The sequence below is a fragment of the Salvelinus alpinus genome, chromosome 4, assembly GCF_045679555.1.
Source record: "Salvelinus alpinus chromosome 4, SLU_Salpinus.1, whole genome shotgun sequence".
In the NCBI taxonomy this organism is placed as follows: domain Eukaryota; kingdom Metazoa; phylum Chordata; class Actinopteri; order Salmoniformes; family Salmonidae; genus Salvelinus; species Salvelinus alpinus.
In genome coordinates, this window is record NC_092089.1 from 94961656 (window position 1) to 94975928 (window position 14273).

The window sequence follows — 14273 nt, forward strand, 5'->3', positions numbered from 1 at the left end:
TGTGCATCATTTTCCTGATGTTGTCAGCCAACCTGCTGTCTATTTACTGCACTGAAAGAGTCTTTTTTTTATTTTCACTTCTAAGGCAATGGGCTATTTTTCATCATTGATTCATGTCCTTCATTTGTTGAATGTAGGATATTTTTTATTATATAAATATAAATTATGTCATTTATTCTGGGAAAATGGGGTTAGGCAGGCCTAATCTACATATTTGGAGGAATAGCCTTCATTTAGGGAATGAAGCATGAACTAGTTCCCAGATATTTTCCCTACACATCCTCCTTCTCACGCAGTTAACGGTAAATTAGCCTCGTGTTTACCCGGCCTAGTGTTTACGCGGAGTGGTAATCCCCCAAACTCACAGGCCAATCACAAGTCTCCTTACGCCTCTACAGTTTTTTCTGGGTTTTAATTGGTTGAAAGTCCCAGTACTTTAAACATGCGTTCTCATGAGTTTAGAGACACAGACTTCAGAAGTTGAGAAATTGTTGTTGACTCCGCGGACAACAGTTGAGATGCGCATATTGTTGTTTACTTGAAGCATGGATTCTCCAGTAGATTCGAAAGTTGGATTTTCAACCTATGAGGACACTCCTCCACGGAGGCAGTTTAAGGAGCGCAAAACACCTTCATCACCTTTACCTTTCAGTGTGGAAGCGATCATGTTGGATAGGACTCATAGCGAAGGAGGGAGACGCGAAAGCGGTACGATAGTCTCTCCCCTGGGGAATTACTCTATATCCGTGTCCAGACAGCCTTCTAGTCCAGAATACTTTATTCACAATTTTGACCCGTCTTCTTCGCCAGTTAAATCAGAGACGTCGGGACCAGGGGACTGTGCGTCATGGATGTCACCGCGGTGCAGCTTGACTCCAGCGCTCAGTAAGTGCTCAACCTTATACTGTAGAAGAGTTATCGAATAGCCTACGGCCTGGTGTATTATCGTCCCATGCTGATCTGTTGGGAAATATCCGTTATTTATGTTTTCTAATGTATTTTAAAGTTGTAGCCTATGTTGAAATAAGATAACTTTTAAATAGAATCGGAGAAGTCTTAGTGTGCAGTAGTTTTATACCATTCCATCTACAGATCAATATCATTCAATACACTGCATATCATCAGGGGAGAAGGCTTAATTAATGTATTTGTGTATATACACTAAGTATACCGAACATTAGGAACACATTCCTAATATTGAGTGGCACCCCCTTTTACCATCAGAACAGCCACAATTCGTCAGGCCATGGACTCTACAAGGTGTTGAAAGCGTTCCACAGGGATGCTGGCCAATGTTGACTCCAATGCTTTTGTGTTGGCTGGATGTCATTTGGGTGGTGGACCATTCTTGAGCACAGGAAAATGTTGAGCATGAAAAACCTAGCAGCATTGCAGTTCTTGGCACAAGCCGGTGCACCTGGCACCTACTACCATACCCTGTTTAAAGACACTTAAATCTTTTGTCTTGCCCATTCACCCTCTGAATATCACACATACACAATCCATGTCCCAATTGTCTCCAGGCTTAAAAATCCTTTAAACATGTCTCCTCCCCTTCATCTACACTGATTTGAAGTGGATTTAACAAGTGACATCAATAAGTGATCATAGCTTTCACCTCGTCAGTCTATGTCATGGAAAGAGCAGGTGTTCTTAATGTTTGTACACTCAGTGTATTTTGATTTGTGTTCTCTTTTTGTATATTAATGACATGTTTAGGCTATTGGGTGTTGACAAATACCACAAACACTCATTACGCCTTTACTGAGACATCCCTCTCTCCCTCCCTCTTTCCCTCCCTACTTCCTATTCTCCCTCTTTCTCTCTTTCCTTTCCTCCCTCTTCCTCTCCCTCTTCCTCTCCCTCTTTCTCTCCCTCCTTCCCTCCCTCTTCCCCTCCCCTTTTACCTCCCTCTTTCCCTCCTTCCCCCCCTCATCCCCTCCCATTTTACCTCCCTCTTTCCCTCCTTCCCTCCCTCTTCCCCTCCCATTTTACCTCCCTCTCTCCCTCCTTCCCTCCCTCTTCCCCTCCCCTTTTACCTCCCTCTTTCCCTCTTTCCCTCCTTCCCCCCCTCATCCCCTCCCATTTTACCTCCCTCTTTCCCTCCTTCCCTCCCTCTTCCCCTCCCCTTTTACCTACCTCCCTCCCTCCCTCCCTCTAGACCAGGTCAATCCCTCCTTGAGGAAACACAAGACCAACAGGAAGCCCCGGACCCCCTTCACCACCTCCCAGCTCTTGTCCCTGGAGAGGAAGTTCCATCATAAACAGTACCTGTCCATCGCTGAGCGGGCTGAGTTCTCCTCCTCCCTGTCCCTCTCAGAGACCCAGGTCAAGATCTGGTTCCAGAACCGACGGGCTAAAGCCAAGAGACTACAGGAGGCAGACGTGGAGAAACTCAAGATGGCCGCCGCAGGTGTTGGATCCAAGCCGGGGTTCTATCCCCCGGGGTTCTCCTCGCTGCCGTTCCCCCTCTGTGTCAGTCTGGAGGGTCTGGGTGGGGGGGTCTCAGGGATGTGCGGAGGACAGGGGTACCCCTTCAGACGTACCACTCTGTTAACAACAGTACCACATCTGGGGGTGTACACCTCACCTGTAGGGTACGGACTCTTTCACCTGTCCTGAGACTGATCGGGGGGTGTGTGTGTGTGTGTGTGTGTGTGTGTGTGTGTGTGTGTGTGTGTGTGTGTGTGTGTGTGTGTGTGTGTGTGTGTGTGTGTGTGTGTGTGTGTGTGTGTGTGTGTGTGTGTGTGTGTGTGTGTGTGTGTGTGTGTGTGTGTGTGTGTGTGCGTATGCGATGAACCTTACAACAAGATATTAAATTGTACTCTAACTCTCAGGGGTGCTTTGAATATAGTGTGCTCAACCTACTTTGATATATTCAAGAGATGTGGAAGTGTACATTGTTATACGGTACCTTGTGTTCGCTGGTTTGTTACGGAAGTGACTAGCGCATCAGAACACCCATAGTACAAGCATCATTGCAGGGTAATTGTTCATTTATTCTATACCCCTGACCTCCTGACCTGTGCTGTATTTGCCAAAGCTAGTTGGATCGTTCCCGAAGGATATTGATCTGGTTCTCCCGTTTGTCTGATCACTCCGTAAATGCCAGATTATCTCTATAATAGCATTAGTGATGTCTCTGTTTTTGCCCTTCCTGTCTTTGGGAAAGTTTCTTTTTAGACTTTCATATTTGTGATATACATATAGGACAACATATTTATTGAATAAATGTAATATAATTAAGCAGTAAGAGTCAAGGGGGTGTGGTATATGGCCAATATACCATGACTTAGGGTTATTCTTAGCACGACGCAACGCGGAGTGCCTGGACACAGCCCTTAGCCGTGGTATATTGGCCATATATTACAAACCCCTGAGGTTCCTTATTGCTATTATAAACTGGTTACCAATGTAATTAGAGCAGTAAAAATAAATGTTTTGTCATACCCATGGTATACTGTCTGATATGCCACGGCTGTCAGCCAATCAGCGTTCAGGGCTTGAACCACCCAGTTTATAATATATATTTTATGAAGTGTATCTACAAGTGTAAATAGTTTGTGGTCTGATGTTGAATATAAATGTCGTTATTTGCTGAGTAAAACATCTAGTCTTTTGATTTGGTGTCACCTTCTTCTTATAGTTACAGTATGTATTTTAGTCATGATTATGCTTCTACGTCTGGTAAATACAAAGAACAAATTGCTTAAATTCGACAGAATTTCATATGCAAGTGGATTGTTTAATCATGTGTCGATCTGACTGTTTGATCCGACCTTTAACTTTGTACCTGGAGCTTTAAAACGTGTAGTATAGGCTATTTCACCTTTGATTCTGAGTCCGGACACAGTGGACGGATAAGAAAAACATTTTAATACCATGTGTAGACGCTGTCTGAAAATGTGGGCACAATCAGAATATGGACAAGATCAGAACAAAGGACGCATGTTAGGGCCAGGTATAAATTAGGCTTTAGCGTTAGTGGGGGAGGTAGATTTAACCAGTTAGGTCAACTAATAGCTATATACAGTATATTAAACAAGATAGGTCAACTAATAGCTATATATATTAAACCAGTTAGGTCAACTAATAGCAGATATATTAAACCAGTTAGGTCAACTAATAGCTATATATATTAAACCAGTTAGGTCAACTAATAGCTATATATATTAAACCAGTTAGGTCAACTAATAGCAGATATATTAAACCAGTTAGGTCAACTAATAGCTATATACAGTATATTAAACAAGATAGGTCAACTAATAGCTATATATATTAAACCAGTTAGGTCAACTAATAGCAGATATATTAAACCAGTTAGGTCAACTAATAGCTATATATTAAACCAGCTGGTCAACTAATAGCAGATATATTAAACCAGTTAGGTCAACTAATAGCAGATATATTAAACCAGTTAGGTCAACTAATAGCTATATATATTAAACCAGTTAGGTCAGCTAATAGCAGATATATTAAACCAGTTAGGTCAACTAATAGCAGATATATTAAACCAGTTAGGTCAACTAATAGCTATATATATTAAACCAGTTAGGTCCACTAATAGCAGATATATTAAACCAGTTAGGTCAACTAATAGCAGATATATTAAACCAGTTAGGTCAACTAATAGCAGATATATTAAACCAGTTAGGTCAACTAATAGCTATATATATTAAACCAGTTAGGTCAACTAATAGCAGATATATTAAACCAGTTAGGTCAACTAATAGCTATATATATTAAACCAGTTAGGTCAACTAATAGCAGATATATTAAACCAGTTAGGTCAACTAATAGCTATATATATTAAACCAGTTAGGTCAACTAATAGCAGATATATTAAACCAGTTAGGTCAACTAATAGCAGATATATTAAACCAGTTAGGTCAACTAATAGCTATATATATTAAACCAGTTAGGTCAACTAATAGCAGATATATTAAACCAGTTAGGTCAACTAATAGCTATATATATTAAACCAGTTAGGTCAACTAATAGCTATATATATTAAACCAGTTAGGTCAACTAATAGCAGATATATTAAACCAGTTAGGTCAACTAATAGCTATATATATTAAACCAGTTAGGTCAACTAATAGCTATATATATTAAACCAGTTAGGTCAACTAATAGCTACAGTGGGGAGAACAAGTATTTGATACACTGCCGATTTTGCAGGTTTTCCTACTTACAAAGCATGTAGAGGTCTGTCATTTTTATCATAGGTACACTTCAACTGTGAGAGACGGAATCTAAAACAAAAGTCCAGAAAATCACATTGTATGATTTTTAAGTAATTAATTTGCATTTTATTGCATGACATAAGTATTTGATCACCTACCAACCAGTAAGAATTCCGGCTCTCACAGACCTGTTAGTTTTTCTTTAAGAAGCCCTCCTGTTCTCCACTCATTACCTGTATTAACTGCACCTGTTTGAACTCGTTACCTGTATAAAAGACACCTGTCCACACACTCAATCAAACAGACTCCAACCTCTCCACAATGGCCAAGACCAGAGAGCTGTGTAAGGACATCAGGGATAAATTGTAGACCTGTACAAGGCTGGGATGGGCTACAGGACAATAGGCAAGCAGCTTGATGAGAAGGCAACAACTGTTGGCACAATTATTAGAAAATGGAAGAAGTTCAAGATGACGGTCAATCACCCTCGGTCTGGGGCTCCATGCAAGATCTCACCTCATGGGGCATCAATGATCATGAGGAATGTGAGGGATCAGCCCAGAACTACACGGCAGGACCTGGTCAATGACCTGAAGAGAGCTGGGACCACAGTCTCAAAGAAAACCATTAGTAACACACTACGCCGTCATGGATTAAAATCCTGCAGCGCACGCAAGGTCCCCCTGCTCAAGCCAGCGCATGTCCAGGCCCGTCTGAAGTTTGCCAATGACCATCTGGATGATCCAGAGGAAGAATGGGAGAAGGTCATGTGGTCTGATGAGACAAAAATAGAGCTTTTTGCTCTAAACTCCACTCGCCGTGTTTGGAGGAATAGAAGGATGAGTACAACCCCAAGAACACCATCCCAACCGTGAAGCATGGAGGTGGAAACATCATTCTTTGGGGATGCTTTTCTGCAAAGGGGACAGGACGACTGCACCGTATTGAGGGGAGGATGGATGGGGCCATGTATCGCGAGATCTACACCAACAACCTCCTTCCCTCAGTAAGAGCATTGAAGATGGGTCGTGGCTGGGTCTTCCAGCATGACAACGACCCGAAACACACAGCCAGGGCAACTAAGGAGTGGCTCCGTAAGAAGCATCTCAAGGTCCTGGAGTGGCCTAGCCAGTCTCCAGACCTGAACCCAATAGAAAATCTTTGGAGGGAGCCGAAAGTCCGTATTGCCCAGCGACAGCCCCGAAACCTGAAGGATCTGGAGAAGGTCTGTATGGAGGAGTGGGCCAAAATCCCTGCTGCAGTGTGTGCAAACCTGGTCAAGAACTACAGGAAACGTATGATCTCTGTAATTGCAAACTAAGGTTTCTGTACCAAATATTAAGTTCTGCTTTTCTGATGTATCAAATACTTATGTCATGCAATAAAATGCAAATTAATTACTTAAAAATCATACAATGTGATTTTCTGGATTTTTGTTTTAGATTCCGTCTCTCACAGTTGAAGTGTACCTATGATAAAAATGACAGACCTCTACATGCTTTGTAAGTAGGAAAACCTGCAAAATCGGCGGTGTATCAAATACTTGTTCTCCCCACTGTATATATATTAAACCAGTTAGGTCAACTAATAGCAGATATATTAAACCAGTTAGGTCAACTAATAGCAGATATATTAAACCAATTAGGTCAACTAATAGCTATATATATTAAACCAGTTAGGTCAACTAATAGCTATATATATTAAACCAGTTAGGTCAACTAATAGCTATATATATTAAACCAATTAGGTCAACTAATAGCTATATATATTAAACCAGTTAGGTCAACTAATAGCTATATATGTTAAACCAGTTAGGTCAGCTAATAGCTATATATATTAAACCAGTTAGGTCAACTAATAGCTATATTTATTAAACCAGTTAGGTCAACTAATAGCTATATATATTAAACCAGTTAGGTCAGCTAATAGCAGATATATTAAACCAGTTAGGTCAACTAATAGCTATATATATTAAACCAGTTAGGTCAACTAATAGCTATATATATTAAACCAGTTAGGTCAACTAATAGCTATATATATTAAACCAGTTAGGGTAACTAATAGCTATATATATTAAACCAGTTAGGTCAACTAATAGCAGATATATTAAACCAGTTAGGTCAGCTAATAGCAGATATATTAAACCAGTTAGGTCAACTAATAGCCATATATATTAAACCAGTTAGGTCAACTAATAGCAGATATATTAAACCAGTTAGGTCAGCTAATAGCAGATATATTAAACCAGTTAGGTCAACTAATAGCAGATATATTAAACCAGTTAGGTCAGCTAATAGCAGATATATTAAACCAGTTAGGTCAACTAATAGCAGATATATTAAACCAGTTAGGTCAACTAATAGCTATATATATTAAACCAGTTAGGTCAACTAATAGCTATATATATTAAACCAGTTAGGTCAACTAATAGCCATATATATTAAACCAGTTAGGTCAACTAATAGCAGATATATTAAACCAGTTAGGTCAACTAATAGCTATATATATTAAACCAGTTAGGTCAACTAATAGCTATATATATTAAACCAGTTAGGTCAACTAATAGCAGATATATTAAACCAGTTAGGTCAACTAATAGCAGATATATTAAACCAATTAGGTCAACTAATAGCTATATATATTAAACCAGTTAGGTCAACTAATAGCTATATATATTAAACCAGTTAGGTCAACTAATAGCTATATATATTAAACCAATTAGGTCAACTAATAGCTATATATATTAAACCAGTTAGGTCAACTAATAGCTATATATGTTAAACCAGTTAGGTCAGCTAATAGCTATATATATTAAACCAGTTAGGTCAACTAATAGCTATATTTATTAAACCAGTTAGGTCAACTAATAGCTATATATATTAAACCAGTTAGGTCAGCTAATAGCAGATATATTAAACCAGTTAGGTCAACTAATAGCTATATATATTAAACCAGTTAGGTCAACTAATAGCTATATATATTAAACCAGTTAGGTCAACTAATAGCTATATATATTAAACCAGTTAGGTCAACTAATAGCTATATATATTAAACCAGTTAGGTCAACTAATAGCTATATATATTAAACAAGTTAGGTCAACTAATAGCAGATATATTAAACCAGTTAGGTCAACTAATAGCAGATATATTAAACCAGTTAGGTCAGCTAATAGCAGATATATTAAACCAGTTAGGTCAACTAATAGCCATATACAGTGGGGAGAACAAGTATTTGATACACTGCCGATTTTGCAGGTTTTCCTACTTACAAAGCATGTAGAGGTCTGTAATTTTTATCATAGGTACACTTCAACTGTGAGAGACGGAATTTAAATGGCTATTAGTTGACCCCCACCTGTGGACGTCGGGCCCTCATACCACCCTCATGGAGTCTGTTTCTGACTGTTTGAGCAGACACATGCACATTTGTGGCCTGCTGGAGGTCATTTTGCAGGGCTCTGGCAGTGCTACTCCTTGCACAAAGGCGGAGGTAGCGGTCCTGCTGCTGGGTTGTTGCCCTCCTACGGCCTCCTCCACGTCTCCTGATGTACTGGCCTGTCTCCTGGTAGCGCCTCCATGCTCTGGACACTACGCTGACAGACACAGCAAACCTTCTTGCCACAGCTCGCATTGATGTGCCATCCTGGATGAGCTGCACTACCTGAGCCACTTGTGTGGGTTGTAGACTCCGTCTCATGTTACCACTAGAGTGAGAGCACCGCCAGCATTCAAAAGTGACCAAAACATCAGCCAGGAAGCATAGGAACTGAGAAGTGGTCTGTGGTCACCACCTGCAGAATCACTCCTTTATTGGGGGTGGCTTGCTAATTGCCTATAATTTCCACCTTTTGTCTATTCCATTTGGACAACAGCATGTGAAATTTATTGTCAATCAGTGTTGCTTCCTAAGTGGACAGTTTGATTACACAGAAGTGTGATTGACTTGGAGTTACATTGTGTTGTTTAAGTGTTCCCTTTATTTTTTTGAGCAGTGTATTAAACCAGTTAGGTCAACTAATAGCAGATATATTAAACCAGTTAGGTCAACTAATAGCTATATATATTAAACCAGTTAGGTCAACTAATAGCAGATATATTAAACCAGTTAGGTCAACTAATAGCTATATATATTAAACCAGTTAGGTCAACTAATAGCTATATATATTAAACCAGTTAGGTCAACTAATAGCAGATATATTAAATCAGTTAGGTCAACTAATAGCTATATATATTAAACCAGTTAGGTCAACTAATAGCTATATATATTAAACCAGTTAGGTCAACTAATAGCAGATATATTAAACCACTTAGGTCAACTAATAGCAGATATATTAAACCAGTTAGGTCAACTAATAGCTATATATATTAAACCAGTTAGGTGAACTAATAGCAGATATATTAAACCAGTTAGGTCAACTAATAGCTATATATATTAAACCAGTTAGGTCAACTAATAGCTATATATATTAAACCAATTAGGTCAACTAATAGCTATATATATTAAACCAGTTAGGTCAACTAATAGCTATATATATTAAACCAGCTAGGTCAACTAATAGCTACAGTGGGGAGAACAAGTATTTGATACACTGCCGATTTTGCAGGTTTTCCTACTTACAAAGCATGTAGAGGTCTGTAATTTTTATAATAGGTACACTTCAACTGTGAGAGACGGATTCTAAAACAAAAATCCAGAAAATCACATTGTATGATTTTTAAGTAATTAATTTGCATTTTATTGCATGACATAAGTATTTGATCACCTACCAACCAGTAAGAATTCCGGCTCTCACAGACCTGTTAGTTTTTCTTTAAGAAGCTCTCCTGTTCTCCACTCATTACCTGTATTAACTGCACCTGTTTGAACTCGTTACCTGTATAAAAGACACCTGTCAAAACACATTCAATCAAACAGACTCCAATCTCTCCACAATGGCCAAGACCAGAGAGCTGTGTAAGGACATCAGGGATAAAATTGTAGACCTGCACAAAGCTGGGATGGGCTACAGGACAATAGACAAGCAGCTTGGTGAGAAGGCAACAACTGTTGGCGCAATTATTAGAAAATGGAAGAAGTTCAAGATGACGGTCAATCATCCTCGGTCTGGGGATCCATGCAAGATCTCACCTCATGGGGCATCAATGATCATGAGGAAGGTGAGGTATCAGCCCAGAACTACACGGCAGGACCTGTTCAATGACCTGAAGAGAGCTGAGACCACAGTCTCAAAGAAAACCATTAGAAACACACTACGCCGTCATGGATTAAAATCCTGCAGCGCACGCAAGTTCCTCCTGCTCAAGCCAGCGCATGTCCAGGCCCGTCTGAAGTTTGCCAATGACCATCTGGATGATCCAGAGGAGGAATGGGAGAAGGTCATGTGGTCTGATGAGACAAAAATAGAGCTTTTTGGTCTAAACTCCACTCGCCGTGTTTGGAGGAAGAAGAAGGATGAGTACGACCCCAAGAACACCATCCCAACCGTGAAGCATGGAGGTGGAAACATCATTCTTTGGGGATGCTTTTCTGCAAAGGGGACAGGACGACTGCACCGTATTGAGGGGAGGATGGATGGGGCCATGTATCGCGAGATCTTGGCCAACAACCTCCTTCCCTCAGTAAGAGCATTGAAGATGGGTCGTGGCTGGGTCTTCCAGCATGACAACGACCCGAAACACACAGCCAGGGCAACTAAGGAGTGGCTCCGTAAGAAGCATCTCAAGGTCCTGGAGTGGCCTAGCCAGTCTCCAGACCTGAACCCAATAGAAAATCTTTGGAGGGAGCTGAAAGTCCGTATTGCCCAGCGACAGCCCCGAAACCTGAAGGATCTGGAGAAGGTCTGTATGGAGGAGTGGGCCAAAATCCCTGCTGCAGTGTGTGCAAACCTGGTCAAGAACTACAGGAAACCTATGATCTCTGTAATTGCAAACAAAGGTTTCTGTACCAAATATTAAGTTTTGCTTTTCTGATGTATCAAATACTTATGTCATGCAATAAAATGCAAATTAATTACTTAAAAATCATACAATGTGATTTTCTGGATTTTTGTTTTAGATTCCGTCTCTCACAGTTGAAGTGTACCTATGATAAAAATTACAGACCTCTACATGCTTTGTAAGTAGGAAAACCTGCAAAATCGGCAGTGTATCAAATACTTGTTCTCCCCACTGTATATATATTAAACCAGTTAGGTCAACTAATAGCTATATATATTAAACCAGTTAGGTCAACTAATAGCTATATATATTAAACCAGTTAGGTCAACTAATAGCTATATATATTAAACCAGTTAGGTCAACTAATAGCTATATATATTATACCAGTTAGGTCAACTAATAGCAGATATATTAAACCAATTAGGTCAACTAATAGCTATATATATTAAACCAGTTAGGTCAACTAATAGCTATATATATTAAACCAGTTAGGTCAACTAATAGCTATATATATTAAACCAGCTAGGTCAACTAATAGCTATATATATTAAACCAGTTAGGTCAACTAATAGCTATATATATTAAACCAGTTAGGTCAACTAATAGCTATATATATTAAACCAGTTAGGTCAACTAATAGCTATATATATTAAACCAGTTAGGTCAGCTAATAGCAGATATATTAAACCAGTTAGGTCAACTAATAGCTATATATACACTGCTCAAAAAAATAAAGGGAACACTTAAACAACACAATGTAACTCCAAGTCAATCACACTTCTGTGAAATCAAACTGTCCACTTAGGAAGCAACACTGATTGACAATAATTGCACATGCTGTTGTGCAAATGGAATAGACAAAAGGTGGAAATTATAGGCAATTAGCAAGCCACCCCCAATAAAGGAGTGATTCTGCAGGTGGTGACCACAGACCACTTCTCAGTTCCTATGCTTCCTGGCTGATGTTTTGGTCACTTTTGAATGCTGGCGGTGCTTTGGTCACTTTTGAATGCTGGCGGTGCTCTCACTCTAGTGGTAACATGAGACGGAGTCTACAACCCACACAAGTGGCTCAGGTAGTGCAGCTCATCCAGGATGGCACATCAATGCGAGCTGTGGCAAGAAGGTTTGCTGTGTCTGTCAGCGTAGTGTCCAGAGCATGGAGGCGCTACCAGGAGACAGGCCAGTACATCAGGAGACGTGGAGGAGGCCGTAGGAGGGCAACAACCCAGCAGCAGGACCGCTACCTCCGCCTTTGTGCAAGGAGTAGCACTGCCAGAGCCCTGCAAAATGACCTCCAGCAGGCCACAAATGTGCATGTGTCTGCTCAAACAGTCAGAAACAGACTCCATGAGGGTGGTATGAGGGCCCGACGTCCACAGGTGGGGGTTGTGCTTACAGCCCAACACCGTGCAGGACGTTTGGCATTTGCCAGAGAATACCAATATTGGCAAATTCGCCACGGGCGCCCTGTGCTCTTCACAGATGAAAGCAGGTTCACACTGAGCACATGAGCACATGTGACAGACGTGACAGAGTCTGGAGAGGCCGTGGAGAACGTTCTGCTGCCTGCAACATCCTCCAGCATGACCGGTTTGGCGGTGGGTCAGTCATGGTGTGGGGTGGCATTTCTTTGTGGGGCCGCACAGCCCTCCATGTGCTCGCCAGAGGTAGCCTGACTGCCATTAGGTACCGAGATGAGATCCTCAGAGCCCTTGTGAGACCATATGCTGACACATGCATATTTGTGGCCTGCTGGAGGTCATTTTGCAGGGCTCTGGCAGTGCTACTCCTTGCACAAAGGCGGAGGTAGCGGTCCTGCTGCTGGGTTGTTGCCCTCCTACGGCCTCCTCCACGTCTCCTGATGTACTGGCCTGTCTCCTGGTAGCGCCTCCATGCTCTGGACACTACGCTGACAGACACAGCAAACCTTCTTGCCACAGCTCGCATTGATGTGCCATCCTGGATGAGCTGCACTACCTGAGCCACTTGTGTGGGTTGTAGACTCCGTCTCATGTTACCACTAGAGTGAGAGCACCGCCAGCATTCAAAAGTGACCAAAACATCAGCCAGGAAGCATAGGAACTGAGAAGTGGTCTGTGGTCACCACCTGCAGAATCACTCCTTTATTGGGGGTGGCTTGCTAATTGCCTATAATTTCCACCTTTTGTCTATTCCATTTGGACAACAGCATGTGAAATTTATTGTCAATCAGTGTTGCTTCCTAAGTGGACAGTTTGATTACACAGAAGTGTGATTGACTTGGAGTTACATTGTGTTGTTTAAGTGTTCCCTTTATTTTTTTGAGCAGTGTATTAAACCAGTTAGGTCAACTAATAGCAGATATATTAAACCAGTTAGGTCAACTAATAGCTATATATATTAAACCAGTTAGGTCAACTAATAGCTATATATATTAAACCAGTTAGGTCAACTAATAGCAGATATATTAAATCAGTTAGGTCAACTAATAGCAGATATATTAAACCAGTTAGGTCAACTAATAGCTATATATATTAAACCAGTTAGGTCAACTAATAGCTATATATATTAAACCAGTTAGGTCAACTAATAGCAGATATATTAAACCAGTTAGGTCAACTAATAGCTATATATATTAAACCAGTTAGGTCAACTAATAGCAGATATATTAAACCAGTTAGGTCAACTAATAGCTATATATATTAAACCAGTTAGGTCAACTAATAGCAGATATATTAAACCAGTTAGGTCAACTAATAGCTATATATATTAAACCACTTAGGTCAACTAATAGCAGATATATTAAACCAGTTAGGTCAACTAATAGCAGATATATTAAACCAGTTAGGTCAACTAATAGCTATATATATTAAACCAGTTAGGTCAACTAATAGCTATATATATTAAACCAGTTAGGTCAACTAATAGCTATATATATTAAACCAGTTAGGTCAGCTAATAGCAGATATATTAAACCAGTTAGGTCAACTAATAGCTATATATATTAAACCAGTTAGGTCAACTAATAGCTATATATATTAAACCAGTTAGGTCAGCTAATAGCAGATATATTAAACCAGTTAGGTCAACTAATAGCTATATATATTAAACCAATTAGGTCAACTAATAGCTATATATATTAAACCAGTTAGGTCAACTAATAGCTAT

At 40.1% G+C, this 14273-nt stretch overlaps 1 protein-coding gene across 1 annotated transcript; it reads left to right on the forward strand.

The window, feature by feature from the left end:
• Positions 1-473: 473 nt before the first annotated feature.
• LOC139574704 (homeobox protein MSH-D-like) lies at positions 474-3729 on the forward strand. Its single transcript, XM_071399523.1, has 2 exons — positions 474-885; positions 2162-3729. Exons 1-2 carry the CDS (start codon positions 546-548, stop codon positions 2620-2622), a joined length of 801 nt encoding a protein of 266 aa, XP_071255624.1. The 5' UTR covers positions 474-545; the 3' UTR covers positions 2623-3729.
• The last annotated feature ends 10544 nt before the right edge of the window (positions 3730-14273 follow it).

Bases quoted from the DNA above. Each gene is read 5' to 3' on its own strand.
- LOC139574704 (XM_071399523.1), top strand. From the start codon at position 546: ATGGATTCTCCAGTAGATTCGAAAGTTGGATTTTCAACCTATGAGGAC. The intron at 886-2,161 runs GTAAGTGCTCAA...CCCTCCCTCTAG, and splicing joins CAGCTTGACTCCAGCGCTCA to ACCAGGTCAATCCCTCCTTG.